The sequence below is a fragment of the Triticum aestivum genome, chromosome 4A (assembly GCF_018294505.1).
Source record: "Triticum aestivum cultivar Chinese Spring chromosome 4A, IWGSC CS RefSeq v2.1, whole genome shotgun sequence".
Taxonomy (NCBI): Eukaryota; Viridiplantae; Streptophyta; class Magnoliopsida; order Poales; family Poaceae; genus Triticum; species Triticum aestivum.
Genome location: NC_057803.1, coordinates 683,681,999 through 683,704,146, shown reverse-complemented (window position 1 = coordinate 683,704,146; position 22,148 = coordinate 683,681,999). Strand labels below are relative to the sequence as shown.

The window sequence follows — 22,148 nt, the reverse complement described above, 5'->3', positions numbered from 1 at the left end:
TCGTGTTTGCTTCGCTTGTGTTTGGTTTGTTGGACCTTGTTTGCTTTGGTTTGAGTTTATTTGAGCGTGTTAGACTTATCTATCATATGGTGTAAGACATATGCACTCTATCTATCGCACCTTACTGAGCTTATGATATATTGTGCTACTTAGTTCATGCTCTTATCTACTATCATGCTTAGTGTTAGCATTGTTATTGCAAGATATGCCATGTCTATAAAATATAGGGGGAGTGTTGATCCTAGTATCTGTGCCGTGCAGTCCAAAGCACTCATCTAACTAGCACACAAATCTAGGGGGAACCTGTCTATATTTTAGAGATTTATGGTTTGCTCTTGTTCTATTCTTTCTCCCTTGTGCAAATCCCGTATTGTCATTAATCCACCAAAAAGGGGGAGATTGTAAGGGCATATTTATCCCTAAGGTGTTTTGGTGATTGATGACAATGCATTTGCAGACTAATCGTGTGTCTCGAGCATTTCAGATATTTCATGACTAGGCACAAGACGGTTAGGAGCCCCTCAAAGATTATTGAAGACGACATTTTTCTATGTTCCTTTTTTGGTGGATTTGAGTCGTAGGAACGTCGTACTATTAAGAGGGGGTCCGCTTTGGAAAGGTTTGGGTGGAATCGTCACGTACACGTTTACTCCTCTTTGCACCGCCTTTCCTTTAGCAGTTTGGAGCATCATTCGTTTCTTCTTGTTTGTGCGAAAAGTACTTTTCCTATCTGTTGCTGTTCTGAGGCTTGCGGTAGTACTGCTCTTCGTAGAGGTAGTACCGCAGGCCCTTGTGATAGTACCGCATGCCTTTGCGGTAGTACCGCAGGTGGTCACAGTAGTACCGCTCCTTGGGAGCCGTAGTACCGTGAGCCCTGGTCCGGCATAGCACCAATAGCGGAAGTAGGAGCGGATGTAATTTTTAACATCCGCTCCCCGCACGGTAGTACCGCTTGCCTTCAGTGGAAGTACCATGTCGGACTTTTGCACTATTTGGTATCCAGCGGAACTAGCCACGGACGTTTATTTGTCCACGACCTTCCCAGGCCTGGTCCAACCCTGCCTTGCCGTAGTACCGCAAGGGTGTGCGGTAGTACCCTGAGGCCTTGCGGTAGTACCGCTTGGCAGGCGCGGTAGTACCGCTTGTCGCGGGCTGGTTAAGTGGATAACGGTTGAATTTCTCTCTCCACTATATAAGGGGTATCTTCTTCTCCGAGTTGACCACCTCTTCCAACCCTAAGCTTCATTGTTGCTCCAAGCTCCATTTTCGCCCGATCTCTCTCCCTAGCCAATCAAAGTTGTTGATTTTCTAGGGATTGGTTGAGAAGGCCTCGATCTACACTTCCACCAAGAGAAATTCGATTCCCCCACTAATCCCTTGCGGATCTTGTTACTCTTGGGTGTTTGAGCACCCTAGACGGTTGAGGTCACCGCAGAGCCATATTCCATTGTGGTGAAGCTTCATGGTGTTGTTGGGAGCCTCTGATTAAGTTGTGGAGATTGCCCCAACCTTGTTTGTAAAAGGTCCGGTCACCGCCTCCAAGGGCACCAATAGTGGAATCACGGCATCTCGCATTGTGTGAGGGCGTGAGGAGAATACAGTGGCCCTAGTGGCTTCTTGGGGAGCATTGTGCCTCCACACCGCTCCAACGGAGACGTACTTTCCCTCAAAAGGAAGGAACTCCGGTAACACATCCTCGTCTCCACCGGCTCCACTCTTGGTTATCTCGTACCTTTACTTGTGCAAGCTTATTTGTGTTATTTCCCTTGCTTGCTTGTGTGCTTGTTGTTGTTGCATCATATAGGTTGCTCACTTAGTTGCATATCTAGACAACCTACCTTGATGCAAAGTTTAATTTGGTAAAGAAAAGTAAAAATTGTTAGTTGCCTATTCATCCCCCCTCTAGTCAATCATATCGATCCTTTCGCCGGCTACTCCCCTTTGTCAGCCGTCTAGCCTCTCTGCCGGAAGATCAGGCCAGCCTCTTCGGTGCAATTTCCTCGCTGCCAGCCAGGAGCCGCGAACTCACCAGAAGGAGAAGGCCATGTCGGTGTGACGACACCACTGACGTTCGGGCCCCCTCGCACGAGCCAGGAGCGGCATCCCGAACATACAGGATTTGGCATGTGAAGCGAAAACCTGGGTTCGAAGAGTTGGAGGAGTTGGGAAAGGATCCAGACAGGATTGAGGGGGGCTGGTTTGTGTCCTCGCCGCCGTGCTCGGAGAAATGCATGCCCAAGTTGGCCTATAAAATTTCTATTTCGTGCCGGGGCAAGCTAGCCTGGGAGAGGAGCGTTTGGTTGGTAGCCTGGTCTGAAAATGCATTAGAGAGAACTTTTTGTGATGGCAAGAATCTATACTAGTATGGAGCCCAGCAGTATCTATCTCTCATCTAGATGACAAATAAGTATGTCTAATCTAATTCCTATACAGTTGGATTTTACGTGGAGATTTGTGAGGATTGTTTTCTTTTTGCTTAATTAAATAGTGTAGGAGTTACATGAGACTTCGTTAATTCTCATCTAAATGAGAATTAGCTAATTCAATTTTAGTATTAATCTACAGGCGGGCATGCATCAGACATCCAAAATAGATAGCTTGGCCAGGCTAATTATGATGCGAGGATTGCTCTCCCATGCACTTGTTCGATCGTTCTTGACGCTAAACAAACAGATGCCACGCACGTTCCAGGGAAGCTTTTGGCCAAGCACGAGGTGGCCAGGATGCCAACCGAACCGACTCTATCTGCAAATGCCTCCATCAACTCACCTAGCGCAATGCGCAACATGAGAGAATATGCTAAGAGGAGAGAGATGCATGGAAGGAGACTAAATCTCACATTTTATCTGGTACCATCGAAAGAGTCTCCCAAGGGCCTTCTTGGAATTCATGTGTTTTTTCAAGTGTTCTTTAGTATCATGCACACACAAAATACAATTAACCTAAGCAGGGTCTAAATTGTAAATTTGCAACATCAAAACTTTCTTGGTCTGGAAATATGTAAAATTAGTCTACAAAGCTGTGTCAAAAGGGATGCTCACTCACAAACACCTTACTTAAATGTACAGTTTTCTACGAAAAGGCAAATTAGAAATGTTGTGACCGATGTACTTTTTCACTTCCTTGACTAGTGTAGTTTTTCAAATTGAGCTGACATGTTGAATCGGAATTTTGCACCACCCAAGTAGTTTCTCTAGCCATCATAACTAAAGTTCTACGTTTGGCTTGGATGACTCCTTACCGAGATACAACATTTCTTTGGGAAAGGACATAATTGTTGATAACAAGCCGCATGCATCGGTTTTGCCAATATTCAAGATCCACGACGTTTGGTGTCAACATTGTGTAAATGCATGTGTCTGTAGTGAGATGCATATGTGTACAAGTTGCGTTGAGTGTTCAAAGAAAATCATGTCCTTAGATTTTGACTTTTTGCTCGGCAAGATCTCTCGTGGATAAATAAAGTAATAAAAAGGTTTTGACTGGTCCATATACAACACTTCTTACTTTAACCGTTGGATTTACATACAAGGCTCGCTCTCCGTCAACTTCTAGTCGACTATTGTCGGTGTCCTGAATTAGGGGGTGCTAACTTAGTCGGTCCATGCTCCTCGGGATGAGCCGATGGGCCCTTGTTCGTGCTCAGGATGGACTCCGGGGACAATATGTAGGAGGCGTGATTGAGTCTACCTTCACTGAAGACTTGGCGTCTACTCCAAGATTTCTCCTCCCGCCTTGCTCCTAGATACCGACCTTGAAACCCTAGATACCCTATCTGGCGTGTATATAAGCCAAGGAATTTAGCCCGTAGAGGGAAGACCAACGCAATATCATTCACCTGTCCCTAGAATTAGACCACATCTTACGATCTCGAAGTAGATCAACTTTGTACTTGATACATCTTCATTAATATAAATAAGAGCAGAACATAGGGTTTTACCTCCATCAAGAGGGCCCGAACCTGGGTAAAACGTCGTCTCTCTGTTCATGTTACCATCCATCCGAGATCCACAGCTCGGGACCCCCTACCCTGAGGTATGCCGGTTTTGACACTGGCAACTATGTTTTTTCTTCCGCTAGCACTAGTGGCACCATCACCATCCCCATTGAAGGACATATACAGTGGGTACGCTCACAATAGTACCAATAATGATCAATTGCCACCATTGGGGTCAGCCCCCTCTTCCACCACACTAAGATAGGGCGGTCAAAATTGTGCTTCTTTCACATTAATGACTCCACCACTCTGAATCCCTCCTCTCCCATTGGGAAAATAATTGGTACACCAGTGCTTGTGGTGCTATTGGTGCATTGAACTCATGTTGCACATTTTAAAATATTTAAAATTTTCTAAAAAATACCACATTCACACAACATTAGTGTAGGTTGTCACAAAATTTCCATTCAAAATTCGAAACATAGCTCGGAAAACAAATATGAAAAATAAACACTTAGTAGTACATAATATAGGTTGGGCTTTAGATTTGGCCCATTATCACATTGATATCAAATTTGTCATTTTTGTTTCTCAAGAAATGTTTCAAATTTGATACCAAATTTTATGACAACATACACATATATGTGTGTCAATGTGCTCATTTTTTTTCCAGATTTTAAAAAATGTTCTATGGCATCCAGTGTATCCGTAGCACCACAAGTGTGGGTGCACTAGATACATTCCGCTCCCCTGTCTCCCTAGAATCTGAACCGCTTTAATGAAGTCTCCCCACCTTTTTTTCTTGTAGGAATTATGAGCTTGAAGTTGTTGGGAACTTGAAAATTTTGAGACTCCAATGGCAAGTTGCTTGATTTTTCCAAATTAATCACTTTTTCTTTTTTGTTGTTGGGGGTTAATCACTTTTTATTCTTAGCACGAAACATATATATAGGCAAAATAGAAACAAAAACGGAAGGAGATGTCATAGTAAGGTAGAATAAATTAGGGACATTAGAATTACCCTAGAGGAAAAAATGAACAAATAAACTTAAAGCAGATGATGATAAAAACTGCACACATATTGTACTGAAAAAACATAATATAGAAAAAAACATATAGTAGTGTCACTTATCAACAACTTGACATGCAAACATCCTATCATATACACTTAAGAGAGTGATCACGGACGAACTTATTTATCTTAACATACAAACTTGTCACCTCACCATACAACCACGAATGGAATAAGGCACACCTTAATATGCAATCCTGTATGGTAAAAAGATCCGCCACAACATTCAACCATGCATGGGAAAATATTTTCCATTCAATTGTTCTACTTATATTCAATAAATACTTATAACTACACATAATCAAATATAATAAGTCGTATTTATTTTAGTTTTAGTTCTCATGTTATCAATCGAAAAACCAATCCCCGCCACAATGCACGGGGTACCCTCTAGCATTGCATAAAACTTGCATGCAACGTCTATGTTGCACTCAATGTTCAAACAACGAAACAGTAATGATCTAGATTAATCAACTCTAGACAAGTTTTTCCAGAAATTTGACTTTTTCGCAATTTTAAAATGAAATAAAAACAGAAAAAGGGAAAAGTTAAAGAAATCAGGAAAACGAAACATTAAACAGAAAAAGAAAAAGGGAAATGAAACAAATGAAGAAAAACCGGCCGAACAAAACACATAGAAAAACCAGAAGAAAAAACACATAGACAACCGGCTGAGGAGCATCTTTATATGGGTTGACCTGTTTGAAACACACGTGAATTTGCGAAAAATATTTCATGAATATTGTGAATTCAAAAAAATCATGAATTCAAAACAAAAACTTACCATTTCAAAAAACATGGATTTTGGAAAAATCACGCATTTGTAAAGAAAATCATCGATTTTGGAAAAATAGTTCATGACTTTCAAAAGTGCGTAATTTGAAAAAAGTTAGCAAGAATGAAGAAATCCCAAAATTGTGAAAAAATCATAATGTTTCATAAAATTTGTACTACATTTTTTTTGAAGAATTTAAGAAAAAAAGTCATGGATTTGAATAAAATATCACTGAATAAAAAAATAATTTGAGAAGAGTTCATGGATTTGTGAAAAGTTCATGAATTTGATAAAAACTAAAAATGAAATAATATAAACGAAAAAAGAAAAAAATGGAAAGAATACAAAAAAACATCAATACAATCATTGAAAAGGTTCCAAAAAAACCGACTAACAAAAACCTACATGGGCCATTCCATTTACATTCACAGTGCAGTGGAGGCACGAAATAGGAACTGTGCGCCAGGTGACCGGCGCTTAAGGCGCGGAATATGAACTGCAGGCCGGGGGATATAAAGGAGGACGGCGATCGAAAGTCATATTCTGCTCCCGAGCTCAAATTTCCCCTTATGAACAGTGAATAGAACGAAAAAAGTAAAAACATTCTGAATTTTTTTGTGATAAACTTGGACAAATGTTTTATATGCTTACAGAATTTCAGCACAAAATGACCCTCCTGGAAGGTGTCGCAAAACAAGATCAACACTCTAAAATCTTTTCAAAACTAGTATTTTTGGAACAACAATTTTTTTTTTGCCACGACTTCTATGAATGTCATTCCGTGCTGAAATTTTACAACCATACAAAAAATTGTCAAAGTTTGCCACAAAAAAGTTCAGTTTTTTTTTTATTTTACTGTTTATAAGGGAGCATTTGAGCTCGGGAGTAGATACTCCATGTCCAACGGCGAGGTGCGCCATAAGAGGAGGTGGCCGTCAGCAAGTTGAAAGAATAGCCGATCCGTAAAATACGGATCTCGCGTGTTTTTTTTTCGTCATTTCGGTTCCCTCATATACCTGATTAAAATTAAGCATCTCGATGGATCCCGTAATCCACTGTTTACCTCTTGCTAATTACGCAGCGTCGAGCACGAGACCGTGGGAGACGGAGCCTCACCTGCTCAAGACATAGTCAAAGTAGTACAGTGAAGTGATGATTTTTTCTAAGTTTACCCTACATCCTCAAGCTCTAGTTCGTTTTCTTTTTGAGTTTTGTTTCTTTAATGTATTTTTCCGTCCGTTTTCTCCCTAAAATTTACAGAGAAAAATATCTACTGCCCGACAAAACACAGTGAAGTGACTGAACCATATGCGGGGTATTGCTAGATAGTTTCCGAAACCAATTCGAAGTGTCATGCTGCAATGATCCCTACGCGAAAGAACGTTTGAATAGGTGACAAAAGTTGTCCGCAAAACTTCGTTACAAAATTTGTGCGAGAAAATTAATTAATTCCGGAGCCTTGCCACCCTGTCGAGCATCCCGTCGACGGCGATGTCGAAGGCGTCCTTGACAGTCTCCAGCTTCCCCCGGGGATCGGCGTAGACCACCTGCGGGATGAGCCTCACCACCTCCTCCCGCATCCGCGCCACCGTCGCCGCCGGGATCGCCCGGAGCACGGCCTCGATGCTCGCCGTGCCCGCCCGGACGCCGGCCTCCGGGATGAACACCGAGTACTTGGCGTGGTCCTCGGGGAGGTGCCACCTGTACTGCAGGTGCGCCGACGCCGGGTGGAAGAAGACCGGGATGCACCCGGCCACCATCGCGTCAAACACCCACCGCCGCGTGTACGACGGGGGCGAGCCGCCTGGCGGTGGATGCAGGCAGAAGGTCGCGCTCTGGAGCAGCCGCATGGCCTTGACAGGGGAGTGGCACTCACCGTGGTCGGTCCCGGTAGCGCAGTCCGGGTCCGGCGGCAGGTGCCCACACGCGTCCGACGCCTTGCACTGGGCCATGACATGGTCGTGGATGGTCGCCGTTGCTGCCTTCTCCGTCCCCCGCGGCTTGCCGGAGACGAACGCCATGAGCCACTTCCGCTGCAGGCCGCGCACCCTGTCCTGCCACCGGAACACGTCGGCGTCGGTCCTGGGGTGGAAGTAGGTCGGGTACGGCACGGCGAACTCGCTCGCGTTCGGCGCCAGCGACGACTCCAAGACGAGCACCGACAGGTTCCGGCCAACCGGCCTGGCGAGGAGGTTCGTGCCCCAGTTCGGGCCGCCGGAGTTGCCGCCATCCCTCGCCAGGTCCCGCGCCGTCCTCCCGGCGACGAGGAAATTGTCGTGGCCGTCCTGGGGCCATTGCTGATCGTACAGGAGCCGCCACTTGAGCCACTCCGCCAGGTCGACCGACGCGGCGTCCCGCGTCACGTTGTCCTGGCCGGCGTAGCGGGCGAAGTCGAGGGCGGCGTAGAACGGCACGAAGACGGCGGTGGCCACGGCGGTGTGGTTGGTGAGGCACTCGTACCGCTTCATCCGGTTGTGGAAGATGATGTCGAGGGCGAGCTGGCGCGTGCCGTACCACCCGTCCTCGCCGGTGAGCACGCCGTCGGCCGGGTCGGCGAGCGGCGGGCCGAGGCCGGCATTGTCGATGGACTCGCACGCGCCCGCGGGCCAGCGCCCATCGCCGCGACAGGCGTCGCGCGTCATGTCGGTGTTGAAGCGCGGCGGCAGCTTGCAAACGTGGATGTACCGTCCCCGGCACGGGTCGTCCAGCTGTGAGAAACGGTAGTAGAGGAAGAAGGTTACCGCGAGGACGGCAGCGAAGCACAGCCGCCGGAATGAGCCGGCCACCGCCTTCTCCTTGGCTCCGGCGACGGCCCGGCGCGACCGCCCTTTGGGCGCGCCGGGTTTGGCTAGCTGACGCATCCCGAAGCGTGAAAAATGGGCAGACGCTATTGACCGCCAGTGCTGTAATTTGTGAACTGTTTGGTGGTAAGATGGGATGCTACGAGAGCCTATAGAAACGTCGATGTGTCACTTTGTGACTCATAGTCGTTTGACCGAGAAGATCGATGTTATGTTAGGCATCCACCATGCTACATGGATTCATTGCTTGTTTGATACTACTGCACACGGGACAGAGATTAGCGTTGACACCAGGGTGATAAATGCGTAGTCAGGATCTCCACGTTAATTGCCACTCGAGTAACCTGATTATTTGTCGTGCCATTTCTACCAAGGTACTAGTACATTCCTACCAGTAGCCCTACCAGTAGCGCAGAGTAAGAAAAACTCGAGCTTGACAGGGCTTCGATTTAGGGTTTGATTTGGTGATAGTTCAGTTTGACTTAGGGTTTGATTTATTCATTGAAGGCATAATACCATAAAATATTATGATATGTATGATATATTAATCTAATGACTTTCAACTGCGGGAGCCAACGCTCAACTGTACTGTAGAACCCAATCTAGAAAGATAACCTCATTATTTTTGGATGCAACTTGGCCACACCGGCTATTCGAGGCAATACGCACGGTTAAAATTAAACAGTCTTGCTAAGTCTCAGTTGATGCTATATTCATAAGATTTTTCATTGAGATTCATGCGAATTTTTTTTAGTTTTTTTCTCGCTTGCTTATGTAACTTGACTGAGACCTAGCCACGCTCAAAATTAAAAAACGGATTGGATGAGTCGTACGAACACGGAAATCGCCAAACAGTACAAGGCATACATTTGTTACACAGGGATCGATCACACGTACACCGTACAACGACCAACACACAGACACATCTTGCAAGCTGGACTGGCCGGGGAAAGTAGGTTTTTTTTTCACCTTGCAAGCTTGACTGGGCGGTGAGAGTGAGACGCACAGGATGCTTACAGAGTTAGAGGTCGACGACCTTGAAGTGGCCTCGGTTCTTGACGACGACGTCGTACATGTGGACGGAGCGGAAGCGCGCGAAGTCTCGCGGGAGCGAGATGAGGTCGAGGCTGCCGTCGCGGCGGTGGAGCTGCACGACGGCGCGGTCCTCGTAGTAGCGCTCCCATCCCAGCGACGCCAGCCGCCGCTCCAGCGCCCGCAGCGACCGCATCGTCTCGTTCGCCGGCACGTACACCAGCGCCTTCCGGCTCGACGCCTCCCGCTCCAGCTCCATCACCCCGTCCTTCCGGAACACCCACACGCCGCCCGCCGCCATCGATGAGGTGCCGGTGTTTCTGGCTAGCTCCAGCGTCGCATGCGGCTCCTGCGGACTGAGTGAGGCGCATGTCTAAATATAAAATCGTCGTCGTCGCCATTGCCGTTGCACGGCGGAGTACTACGTACCAATAATGCAAGGCAGTAAGTAACGTGGGCCAGCGTATGCACAGGAGGTCGAGGGGCTTCACGTGGACGCTAGCTAGCTAGCTAGCTGCAACTTTACCCCGGCCCAATCCGGGCAACGTTTGTAGTTTCCAATTCGAGCTGCCAACTTCCGCCACAAGCCCCGACGAGTCGACAACGATATCATTGCTCCTGAGCAAATGCTATTCTTAAAGCATTTCGCCGACCCTCGTACTGCCGCGTAACAGTCCGAACCGCACGATGTGGATATGTTTTGCCATTTAACACGGTTGTGCCGCATCACTGCCACGTCTTGACTAATTTGGCAAACCAAAAAACCCTACGCCCCCGTTCAAAAAGGTCAGCAGTGCCGCTCCAGAGCATCAGTGCCGCATTCATACCGGCTCAAAGCGACATGACTTCTCATAACGCTCAGGCATCAAAAACGACGCGCCGGCCGCGCCTCTTCCTGGTGCATGTGGCTGCCCGTTCAAACAATAGCCTGTCCGTTTGCCTGCCTACATTTAACATTTGTGTGTTTGCCGAGGAACGATGAGCCGACGCCACCCGTTCGTCCGTCTACCACCCGTCATTAATTACGTCGCCGGTTGCCCTGTCATCTCCCTGCTATAGAAACCGTAGGCCCGGCCATAGCCGCATCCATTATCCTCCACTCCCTTCCTCCTCTCTGCAACATGCCCTCCATCAGGGGTGGACCTAGGAGGAAAATGTCCCGGTGTTCCAGTGTAGTCCCATCACATATGCATGGATATCAAGTAATGTTATATAGCCATGCATAAAAATTAAAACTCAATAGTTAAAAATATTCAACAATGAAATGCTTACCAAGTGGGTAAAATAAATCGTTCCATTTGAGATACTAGTTGATTATATACCGTAGAATAATAATAGTAGTAGAGCATAAAAGACTCCAAACTATGAAAACAAAGATGATTGTTAAAATTGGAAAATCACTCCAAAACTAAAATATCACAGTAATCTAATTTGCAAATAGATATGAACCACTATAAAAATTGAGATGTCATAGAAATAGAATTCTCAAACAGATGTGAATTACTCCAAAAAATAGAAATTCACAATAATCCAATTGGATGGCAATAATTAGATGGAATAGATGCATGAAGGGATGATCGAGTTGCCTTTGCCGTAATGTTTCTCCAGCGATCTAGCAACTCCGGACCTGCTAATGTCCCTAGTCTGTGTAGGGACGAATTCGTGTGCTCTTGAGTAATACAATCTTTTTACCCCGCAAAAAAAAAACTCCGGCATGCCGCAAGGTGTGCGGCGGGTTGCCGAACAGGAATCAGGCAGAGGACCCCGCAAAAAAAAAAGAATCAGGCAGAGGAGGGGAGAAACCAGTAGGCGACAGGCCCACGACACGTCATTCAGTCAGATTTTCTTAGGGGCACTCAATCAATCAGACTGATCACGTATTAGTTGACCGCATGGGCCGTCAGATCAGATGGGTGTAGCCGGTGTCCATCAATACCTTTTACCGGTGTCACACGACTACTTGCGCTACTTATATGTCGTCTCAAACAAAAAAACTTGCGCTACTTAGATACACGTAATCATAAAAATTACCCGGTGTCCTGTGATACCGGTTAGCCTGTGATACCGGTTGCGTGTACGTAGGTCCGTCCCAGCCCTCCATGGCCTCCTCAAACTCCAAAGCCGTCTGGGACGGCCAATCATCCGAGAAGAAAAAGAAAATCACCTCATTGCAGCCGGCTGGCAGGCCAACAGACAGACGGAGACCGGCGCTGCAGATGTCTCAATGAAGGACATGTCCGAGGACGAGCCGGCGCCACCCTCACCATTACATGCCGGTAACTCCATCAACGAGGCTCATGCCCACTGCGCGGACATGGTACTGGAGGAGCCGGAGGCCAAGTTCCGGCAGACGCAAGCCGACCAGACGTACAACCTCCACCTCCTCATCGAGCACCGGCGCGCAGAGGAGCAACTCGCCGCCGGCACGACCATAGTGCTGGACGTGGGCATGGCCGAGCAGGAGGCGCTGGTTGATTCCTACTGCACGGCCCGCGAAATCCGCCATGACCGCTGGTGGTACATCCAGTATCAAGTGGATTTACAGGATGCTTACAAGGAGATGGACGAGACGACAGATGAGATGTTCGACAAGAGGGACAACGTGAAGGACATCGTCAGCTCCGCCACGGTCGCGCCCCCACCGCCACGACCATGAAGTTGGCACGTCCACGAGCACCGCCGGCAACCAGGAAGAGTAGAGCATGGGAGCTTGCCGGCACTCAGGTCCCAGGAAGGCCACCACTCCTCCTCTCCCGTTGAAGCCAAGCTGGTTGGGATCAACATCGTCAGCCGATTAGTCGCTCAAACTGCGGAGGCAGAGCTGGAGACTATGAAGGCGGAGCTGGAGCTACATTTTCGCGGTGGTCACACATGGGCAGACGCCAACGATCATTTAGATTAGGTTTAGATTAGAGCCGGGTTTAGTTAAAATATGTCCGAATATTATGAATTTCGTTCGTTTATACGAAATCCAGCCGTTTTTCATGAATTTTGTCCGTTTTGTTCAAATCTTGTTTCAGTTGTATCCGGATAGCATTGGATGGCCGGCTCCCGCATCCATGTTCGAAAACTGATTCTCCCTATTCACGGACGGACGCGGGAAAAAAATTAAGAATCGGCATTAGAGATGCCCTTACACATTGGTTTTACCAAACTCTTACACATCACTTCAATCTGCGTTCAGTTGTTCCCCAATTCTTTTCTTGACGGTTATTGGTTATCTCACAGCACGTAGCATTTCCGTGGAATCGGCTCCTAGGAATAGCAATTTTGATTGCTCCTGTTAGCCAGCCAATACGTTTTCAGCCTGAATGCACGAACATGGGGCCAGCTGGGCCACGTCAGTTACTCATAGCCAGCATATGTACGCACAGTTGGACATTGAAACACAAGGGTTTAATTAACATAAACAAGCACACAAAAAACGATCAAGATTCAATCATAACGAGTATAGCTTGTCACTCTAGTACTTTTTTTTTCTTTGAGAAATAGTCACTCTAGTACTCGAGACGGGCACGAACTCGGATAATACCATACAAATAGTACAATAGATATATTGTTAGTATACTCACAACGATATACCAGCCGTATAGTGAATTAGCATGCACACAGAGCTTAAGGTTGCAAGCTTAACTGACCGGGAAAGCAGTGGTTGCGTACGTGAGTATACTACTACTACAGACTACTAGTAGATGTTAGAGGTCGAGGACCTTGAAGTGGCCTCGGTTCTTGACGACGACGACGTACATGTGGGTGGAGCGGAGCTGCGCAAAGTCCCGCGGGAGCGAGATGAGGTCGAGGCTGCCGTCGCGGCGGTGGAGCTGCACCACGTCGCGGTTCTCGTAGTAGCGCTCCCAGCCGTGCGCGCCGAGGCGCTGCTCCAGCGCCTGCAGCGACCGCATCGTCTCGTTCGCCGGCACGTACACCAGCGCCTTGTTCCCCGGCCCGCTCCGGCTCGACGTCGACCCGGCCGCGCTCTCCAGCTCCATCACCCCGTCCTTCCGGAACACCCACACGCCTCCGTCCGCCATGGTCGGTCTCTCTGGCTAGCTCTAGTGTGGCGACTGTTGGTGCGTGCGTGAGGCACATGTTTAAATATATTATCTTTTTTTTTGAAAGCAGGCAAAAGATTTGCCATTTTCATTAAATAAGAGAGGAGGTTCAGACATATGTCGCAACGCGACCAAAAGAAAAGACTACTCTTGCAACATGAGCCTACTCAAATGCTTGGCCCCAGCCAAAGTCCACAGGCAGGCCTCCTCTTTAATTCTCGTGACGATAATTATGGTCGGAGTCACGGCGTTGCGAAAAATTCTGGCATTTCGTTCTTTCCATATCTCCCATGAGACAAGCATCATAATGGAGCCAAGAGTCTTTCTGTTATGATCCGCGTTGCTCACCGCCTTTTGCCACCAAATTCGAACCGAAACTTCATTTCGCCAAATCATTGGTGAGCAGTCGTGGATTCCCAGCCAAATGGTAATCTCATTCCAAACTCTATTCGTGAATCTACACTGAAATAGCAGGTGGGCAGCAGACTCTTGAACTTGCTTGCAAAGGGGGCAGAGGTTGCAATTGAGCCATCCCCGCCGAGACAAGCGATCGGCCGTCCAGACTCGGTTCTGGAGAACTAGCCAAGCAAAGAACTTGCATTTGGGAGGAGCCTACGTCTTCCAGATCATGGAAGTATTGGTACCGTAGGTGAGTCCCGCAAATTGCGCCAAGTAAGCCGAGGATGTCGTGTACTCTCTGCTGGTAGTGAATTTCCACGAGTTTAAATATATTATCATGGTCGCCGCTACCGTCGCTGTCGCTGTCGATGTGGCGCGGTGGCTTGCGTACCAATAATGCACGCCAATCATCTTGAGCATGGGCCAAGGAACGTACAGGGGGCGTGCACGACGCGGTCATGGGGCCTCCATTGCACGCTAGCTAGCTAGCTAGCTGTAACTTTTTTTTAGAACATAGACGTCAGAGACGTCTGGCTTTAAATTAATAAAGCCCACAAAACTTAGGCAGAGTAGCACAACCACCGAACAAAACAACATAAACTAACACGACAGTTAAGAGGATAGGCCGCTAAATGAGCGTAAAGTTGCGTTACAAGGCGGAGAACGGCCCAAAAGCAGCGAGCACGCAGGCTCGGAAGGTACTAAGACCAAAAGGGGGTTGCCCATCCCTATGCGGCAACCAGTTGAGCAGGCGACGGAGCTCGAGCCTCGGAGTAGACGGCGTGGAGACGACAGATAGCTTGGCGGTGGAGATCAGAGTCCTGTTGTCTTCCCAGCGATGCCCATTGCTACAAGAAAACGATGCATTTGAAGATAACATCAGCGGGATGCGAGGGGAACACCCCCTCAATAGTAAACTTGTTACGGGTATTCCAAATAGCCCATAGCATAGCCGCCGCACAAGTCCACATGACCCTACGAGACGCGCCTTGAAACCCAGATAAGGAAGACACGAGCTCAGGTCGGGAGCGTGGATCCCAATCCACTCCCGCGGCCTCCCGGACCGCGCTCCAAGCGAAACGAGCCAGGGAGCAAAGGAAGAAGGTGTGGTCAGCATCTTCCGGGACCCCACACAGCGCACAGGGGCCAGAGGCGGGGCCGTTGCGTTTAGCGAGGTTAATAGAGGTAGGAAGGCGATCTTGACAAAGTTGCCAAAGGAAGACCTTAATTTTGAGCGGGATCTTTGCCTTCCAAAGCCCCGTGGCCTCCGACGGGATCTGACCGTGGCATAGCTCTCTGTACATGGATTTGACAGAGAATTTGCCGGAGCTCGCAAGTCTCCACGAGATCAGGTCCGCGGATTCCGACAATCGGACGTCCGCAAGTAGCGCCAGAAGGCGGTCCCAATCTGCCAACTCCGGCCCGATTAGCTCACGTCTGAAGTTAATACAGGGGGGGAGGTGCTAAGAGCCGAGGCAACCCGTTGCTCGGGTTCGACCGCTAAGGAGTATAGTTGTCGAAACTCCACCCATAATGGGCGCTGGCCAATCCAATGATCAAGCCAGAGACGCGTAGAGCGTCCGTTGTTAACCGCAAACTTTGCGCCCCTGGCAAAGAGGGGTTTAAGGGATTGAATGGAATTCTAGAAAGGAGACCCACTGGGAGCCGTGTCAAAAAAATCCCCTCGCGGGAAATATTTTGCCCGGAGGAGGTCGATCCAGAGGCCAGTCTCACACTGAGTCATTTTCCAGATCCACTTGCACATTAGTGCGATGTTCATCAACTTGGAGTTGATGATCCCAAGAACCCCCTGGGTTTTGGGACGACACACGGCTTGCCATTTAACCATATGGTATTTTCGTTTCGGTCCCGCTCCTTCCCAAAAGAAACAGGACCGCGGTGTGTCAAACTTAGAGTGTACCCCGTCCGCCAGCAAGAACAGACCCATGGCAAACATGGGCAAAGATGAGAGGCTGGTGTTGGTAAGGATTAGTCTTGCCCCTGAAGACATAAAACAGCCCCTCCACGGGCAAACCCTATTCGCCACCTTGGAGGAGAGGGGCTCCCAGTCAGCGATTGTACACTTCTTTGCCGCTATTGGGAGCCCGAGGTAAGTAAACGAGAACCGGCCTAGTTTGCAGTTAAGCAGGTTGGCGACCCGTTGACTTTCTGTCGCGTCCATCCCTATGGACACCACCTCACTTTTGTGGAAGTTAATTTTTAGTCCCGACATGATTTCGAAGCACAACATTATAGCTTTGACCGAAGCGATACTATGTGTGTCGGGCTCGAAAAGAAGAAGAGTGTCATCTGCGTATTGCAAGTGGGACACTCCTCCCGGGATTAGGTTGTCCACGACACCCCTAATGTGGCCGGCTAGACGAGCCCTGTCTAGCATGGCGCCTAAAGCGTCCGCCACGAAGTTAAAAGCAACGGCGATGCTGGGTCCCCTTGACGCAGCCCGCGCTTGTTGCGGAAGAAGTTCCCTACTTCTCCGTTCACCGTGATCGCCGTTTGGCCTCCCGAGACCAATTGCATCATGCGGTGAACCCAAACCGACGAGAAACCTCGGTCCAGGAGTACCTGTCGGAGGAACTCCCAGTTCACGCGGTCGTACGCCTTCTCAAAATCGAGTTTGAGGAGAATCGCTGGCTGTCGAGCGCGCTTAAGGGAGTGGATAATTTCTTGAAGAACCAGCGGCCCCTCCAAGATGTTACGGCCCCGAATGAACGCGGACTGGGTTCTACTAATAATGCGGTGGACTATCGGAGACATGCGAGTAGAACAAGCCTTAGCACAAATTTTAAACGGGACGTTAATTAAGGCAATAGGACGAAAAAGTCTAATGTGATCCGCACCCGGGACCTTGGGGATCAAAGAGAGAACCCCAAAGTTCAGGCGGGAAATGTCTACCGTACCGCGCATAAAACCGTTGCACACGTCAAAAATGGGGTTTTTGAGCACTTGCCAAAACCGCTTGAACATCGCCACCGGCCACCCATCCGGCCCCGGAGCAGTGTCAGATTTCATACCCAGCGTCGCCTTGTCAATCTCCTCAGGGAGGAAGGCTAAGCTCAGGTTCTCGTTTTCCTCGTCCGTGACCCGCAACGCAGGGTCCCACTCATCCTCCCTCAGGCGAGCCCTGGATTCCTCCCTGGAGCCCATGAGTTGGATGTAGAACTCGTAGATGTGCCGGATGATATCCTGTTGCCACAGTATGAGCCCCTGCTCCGATTGAAGACGAAGGATAGTGCACTTACGGCGTCGGCCATTTGCGTATGCGTGGAAGTATTTTGTGTTCACGTCGCCCTTGAGCGTCCACTTTATTCCACCGCGCCTACGCCAGTACTCTTCCTCGGCCCTGAGGAGGGATTCGACTTGGGCCTCAAGCGCGTAGCGCTGGGCCCAGTCCTACGCGGAAAAGATGTGCAGATCTGCCGCTGCGTCTAGCTGGGCTAGCTCCTCGGTCAGGCGCACCCTTAACAGCTTATCTGCACAACCCTGATTAGCTCCCCACCCTTTGAGAGCCGCTCGCATACCCGCCCCTGCGGCAATCCAGAACTCCATGGGGCCGCGTACGCGCCCGATGCGAGCGACGCAATTCGCCCACTTCGAAAGGAAGGTTTGCTCAAAGTCCGGAGACTCCAGCCATGCTGTTTCGAAGAAGAAACGCGGGCTGCGTTTAAGCCTTTCCTCCCCCGAGGAAAGGATGAGGGGGACGTGGTCCGACCCGATCCTAGTTTCTGCGTGTAGAGAGCACAGGGGGAACAACACCTCCCACTCCGAGGACATAAAAACCCTGTCCAAGACCGTACGCACCGGCGTAAGCTGTTTGTTGGTCCAGGTATATCGAGCCCCCACGCGGGCCACTTCCCTAAGGGCCATGGAAGCAATAGCATTATTAAACATGGCCACCCTTGACCAGTTAATAATACCGTTGTTCTTGTCCGCTCCCGAGCGGATCAAGTTGAAGTCACCCCCCACCAGCAGAGGAAGGTTGCTCACGCCAACAGCCATCACCTTTGTCTGAAGCTCTTCCAAGAACTCCAGCGAGAGCGAGTGATTGGCCGGGCCATACACGGCAATCACCACCCACTCCTGAAGAGTGGCGCGGTGCCGCACGTGAGCCGACAGGAAGAAGCGGCCGACATCCCAAGCCACCACTTCAAGGCAGACTAGGTTAACTCCTAGCAGCAAACCCCCGGAGTGTCCTACCGCAGGCACCCAGTGCCAGACGAAACGCTCCAACGGGTCAACCGCAAGCAAGTCCCGATGGTTGAAATCGGCCTTGATAGTCTCTTGCAATCCGACCACGTCGATTTCCTCGTTCCTAATGAACTCTCTTAACTGGGTCCGCCTCCTAGCGTGGCCGAAGCCTCGGATGTTCCAGAAGATGAAATGCATTAGATGATGCGATTTCGTAGACGGATACCGCGAGCAGTAACCGCTTTGGCCACGCGCCGTGTCTTGGCAGGACGACGGTTGGAAGAGGACGGTGCAGCCCCTGCTACTTGGTCCTCCTGATCGGGCCGCACACCTGGCACCAAAGAAGCCCCTGCTTCCTTTGCTGCAGGCGCAGCGCGGGCCTGCGCTGCCTTAGCAAGCGCAGCCTGCGCGATTTCCTTCGCACGAATGAGAGACAGCACCTCTTGCGCTTCCCCCGCGTCAGCCATCGCGACGCCACTATCCGCTAAGATACCCCCCAAGCACTCATCTGGATAATCTTCAAAAATCGTAAAGCGGGGCATAGGGTTACCTTCGATTTCGAGGTTCTTCTGCGCCTGGAGGAGCTGGGCCCATTGGAGGGACGGCATGTTGCCCTTGGCGCCCTTCGGACGGGAGCTCGTCCTCTCTTGAGTCGCCGGGGACGCCACCGCCTTGGACCGCCTGGCCGTGGGGATGGGCGCCACCTTGGCCACCTCCACCCGAAGAGCGTCCGGAGGTGGGGGGGGGGGGGAGATGACCGATGGGGTGTCCCTTGCCGCCCCCCCTGGAGAGGCCAGTGCCATCACCACCGGCCTCTGGACCGGCACGCTCGCACGGACCGCGGGGGTGCCCGCTGGCGCCACCACAGGTGGTTTGCGGCCCGCCGTCTTCTTCTGAAGCTTCAACACGCTGCTGCCACTGCCGGTCACCACCTTGGGAGGGCTTGCCGCAGCCTCTGACGCGTCCACCAGCGCAACCATCGGGGAGACCAGCGTCGAGCGGTCCTCCGAGTCGCAGGACGCCGAGACGCCCTTGTCGATGTCGAGGCTCATGGTCATGTTGGATCCGTACTGGTTGAAACCCGTCTCGTTGCTGCCCACCACCACTTGGCACACCTCCTGATCCTGAGCCGCGCCCGCTGTCGTGGTTCTAAGCCTGACAGTAGAGTGGGGGGTAGGTATGGAGAGGCAAGGTCCTAGCTATGGAGAGGTTGTAAGCACAAAGGATGTACGAGTTCAGGCCCTTCTCGGAAGAAGTAACAGCCCTACGTCTCGGAGCCCGGAGGCGGTCGAGTGGATTATGAATGTATGGATTACAAGGTGCCGAACCCCTCTGCCTGTGGAGGGGGGTGGCTTATATAGAGTGCGCCAGGACCCCAGCCAGCCCACGTAGGAGAGGGTTTAAGGTGAGTTAAGTCTGGGGCGTTACTGGTAACGCCCCACATAAAGTGCCTTTACTATCATAAAGTCTACTTGATTACAGGCCGCTGCGGTGCAGAGTGCCTCTTGACCTCCTGGTGGTCGAGTGAGTCTTCGTGGTCGAGTCCTTCAGGCCAGTCGAGTGAATCCTCGTTGGTCGACTGGAAGGCGACCTCTTCTAAGGATGTCCTAGGGTAAGTTACTTGGAACAGGTCCATGACCCTACCCTAGGTACATAACCCCATCATTAGCCCCCGAATGGATTGAGGCTTCGAGTGAAGAAGGAGTTGATGTCGATTCCGATTAACCTTTGTGCTCTAGTTGTGCGTTGTTCTGGATCAAAGAATCTCTTCGTTGACAGGGAGCAATTTGCCTTCGGTCGACTCGATCCATTCTATTTTTGCGTCGAGTGATCTTTCGAGCTTCGACGATCTCCGAGCGACGGATAGCCGGAAACACCGCGTCTGACAGACTGATTTGTTGCTCGCGGATTCCGCGGGATGCGAAATTTGGGGGCGCGCGCGAAGCGGGGCAGACCGCGGCGTTCGGATGGGACGGGGCATAGACGCCTCGATCTCCGCGCCGCCTTTTTCGCCACGTATCCAGTCTCCATAACTGCTCCCAGATATGATTAGATCGACCGGGCCCACATGTCAGCCACTCGGAAGGGACCTTATAAATGTGCCCGGCGAGGATTTCTGTGCTGCGCCTCAGCATTCTCCCTCTCTCCCTCTGCTTCCTTCCTCCCTGCTCAGCGTGCTCGCTCTCGCCCCCGCACCACTTCCCTTCGCGCATCTCACCGGCGACCATGGCCAAGGAGAAGACGGCAGCGCTGGAGCGTGCCAAGAAGGCGTCGGCATCGGAGAAGGCGAAGGGGAGATCCACCAGCCGCAGGGGGTCCTCGTCCAGATCCCGCCTGTCGAAAGGCTGGGTCCAAGGAGACTGGATCCAGTCGACCATCACGGAGAAGGACCTCCTCGACATGGCCAACGAGGGCTTGATCCCTCACGGAGCTGCGAGGTTGCCGGGGAAGGAGTGGCAGCCACAGCCGGAAGAGGGTGAGTGTGTGCTTTTGGCCACTCATGTTGATCGTGGGTTTTCCTTGCCGCCAAGCATTTTTTTCCGTGGCTTCTTGAATTTCTTTGGAGCGCAGCTCCACCACTTTACCCCAAACTCCATTGCCTATCTTGCTGCATTCGTGTCCATGTGTGAGGGTTTCTTGGGCTGTCGACCGCACTGGGGTTTGTTCAAACGTATCTTCACGTGTCGCTCTCAGACCGTGAAGAAGGCGAGCCCAGGTGATGAGAAAACCCGAGTCGTCCAAATGTGTGGGGGCCTGGGGATTCAGGTGAGGAATAATAGCACCTTCCCGCCCATGACCTTTCCCGAGTCCGTCAGAGGCTGGCAGTCGACTTGGTTCTACTGCCAGGTCCAGTCGACGCCAGGGCAGTCGAGTGGACTCCCTCCGTTTACCATGGACCGAGTGAACAAGCCCTCCCCTCTGAAGCTGATTCCGGAGGAGAAAGCCGACGTGAAGATGTTGATGGAGCGCGTGGTGCAGTTGGTTCGGGAGGGGGTGACGGGCATGGATCTTCTGGAGGTCTTCCTCAGGCGTCGCATCCAACCCCTTCAATTCCGGAGCCACTGCATGTGGTTGTACTGTGGGACCGAAGACGAGACTAGAGTCCATCCAGAAGAAGTCGACGATGTCACTCTGGAAAGATGGATGGTAGCCGTTACTGGAAACAGGGACAACCCGCGCGGAGCCAGAAGGATTCCTCCACTCGACCACAACAGCGACCCAAACAAGGTACACTTGCTCTGCTCTCCACTGTGTCCTTGTCGTATTCATTTCTGCTAACCCTGCCGACTGGTCGACTGATCCTTGTTTGGGCATCTGCTAGGCCTTCACCGAGCTGTACTCGATGCCCAATGGGGCACAAGCTTCGACTGAGGAAGGCGAGGCGAGCGGGGGCGAGAGCCAGGAAGAGGAGGAATGGGACTCGGATGCTGCAGGGGATGATGACGACGATGATGATGATGAAGGTGATGAAGATGACATCGAGGACGAGGAAGAAGAGGAGGAGGAGGTCATTCCACCGCGCTCAGAAAGGCGGTCGAAGCTTGTCCACGACCCTTCGACCGAACGTGGTAAGGGGGTTGCGACCGCCACTCAGTCGACCAAGCGCCCTCGGACCACCTCTCCGGCGCCGACTGAAAAGGCGCCGTAGCAGCCCAGGGCGGCCTCATCGAAGCCGACCAAGCTCCTGCCGAAGATGAAGGTGTCCATCCCCACCATATCAGGGTAATTGTGTTGCTCATATTTTCTTATTCTGTGCGAACTTTATCTCTGGTCGACGCTGAGGTTAGTCGACTGATCCTTTGGAGTTGCAGTGCTGCTACTTCTGAGACCTCGGCCCGGGCCGATGACCACGAGATGGAGGATGCAGCAACTT

The 22,148-nt window shown here is 50.6% G+C and overlaps 3 protein-coding genes across 3 annotated transcripts; all 3 read right to left on the bottom strand.

The window, feature by feature from the left end:
• Positions 1-7,111: 7,111 nt before the first annotated feature.
• On the bottom strand, positions 7,112-9,240 carry LOC123083114 (xyloglucan galactosyltransferase KATAMARI1 homolog). Its single transcript, XM_044505245.1, has one exon. The coding sequence runs from the start codon at positions 8,643-8,645 to the stop codon at positions 7,230-7,232; it is 1,416 nt and encodes a 471-aa protein (XP_044361180.1). The 5' UTR covers positions 8,646-9,240; the 3' UTR covers positions 7,112-7,229.
• A 179-nt stretch (positions 9,241-9,419) lies between these two features.
• On the bottom strand, positions 9,420-9,955 carry LOC123083116 (flowering-promoting factor 1-like protein 5). Its single transcript, XM_044505246.1, has one exon. It carries the CDS (start codon positions 9,916-9,918, stop codon positions 9,607-9,609), a length of 312 nt encoding a protein of 103 aa, XP_044361181.1. The 5' UTR covers positions 9,919-9,955; the 3' UTR covers positions 9,420-9,606.
• A 3,070-nt stretch (positions 9,956-13,025) lies between these two features.
• Positions 13,026-13,697, bottom strand: LOC123083113 (flowering-promoting factor 1-like protein 5). The gene has a single exon (XM_044505244.1). The coding sequence runs from the start codon at positions 13,646-13,648 to the stop codon at positions 13,313-13,315; it is 336 nt and encodes a 111-aa protein (XP_044361179.1). The 5' UTR covers positions 13,649-13,697; the 3' UTR covers positions 13,026-13,312.
• Positions 13,698-22,148: the final 8,451 nt, after the last annotated feature.

Excerpts from the sequence above, each read along its gene's own strand:
- LOC123083114 (XM_044505245.1), bottom strand. The coding sequence starts at position 8,645 with ATGCGTCAGCTAGCCAAACCCGGCGCGCCCAAAGGGCGGTCGCGCCGG.
- LOC123083116 (XM_044505246.1), bottom strand. The coding sequence starts at position 9,918 with ATGGCGGCGGGCGGCGTGTGGGTGTTCCGGAAGGACGGGGTGATGGAG.
- LOC123083113 (XM_044505244.1), bottom strand. The coding sequence starts at position 13,648 with ATGGCGGACGGAGGCGTGTGGGTGTTCCGGAAGGACGGGGTGATGGAG.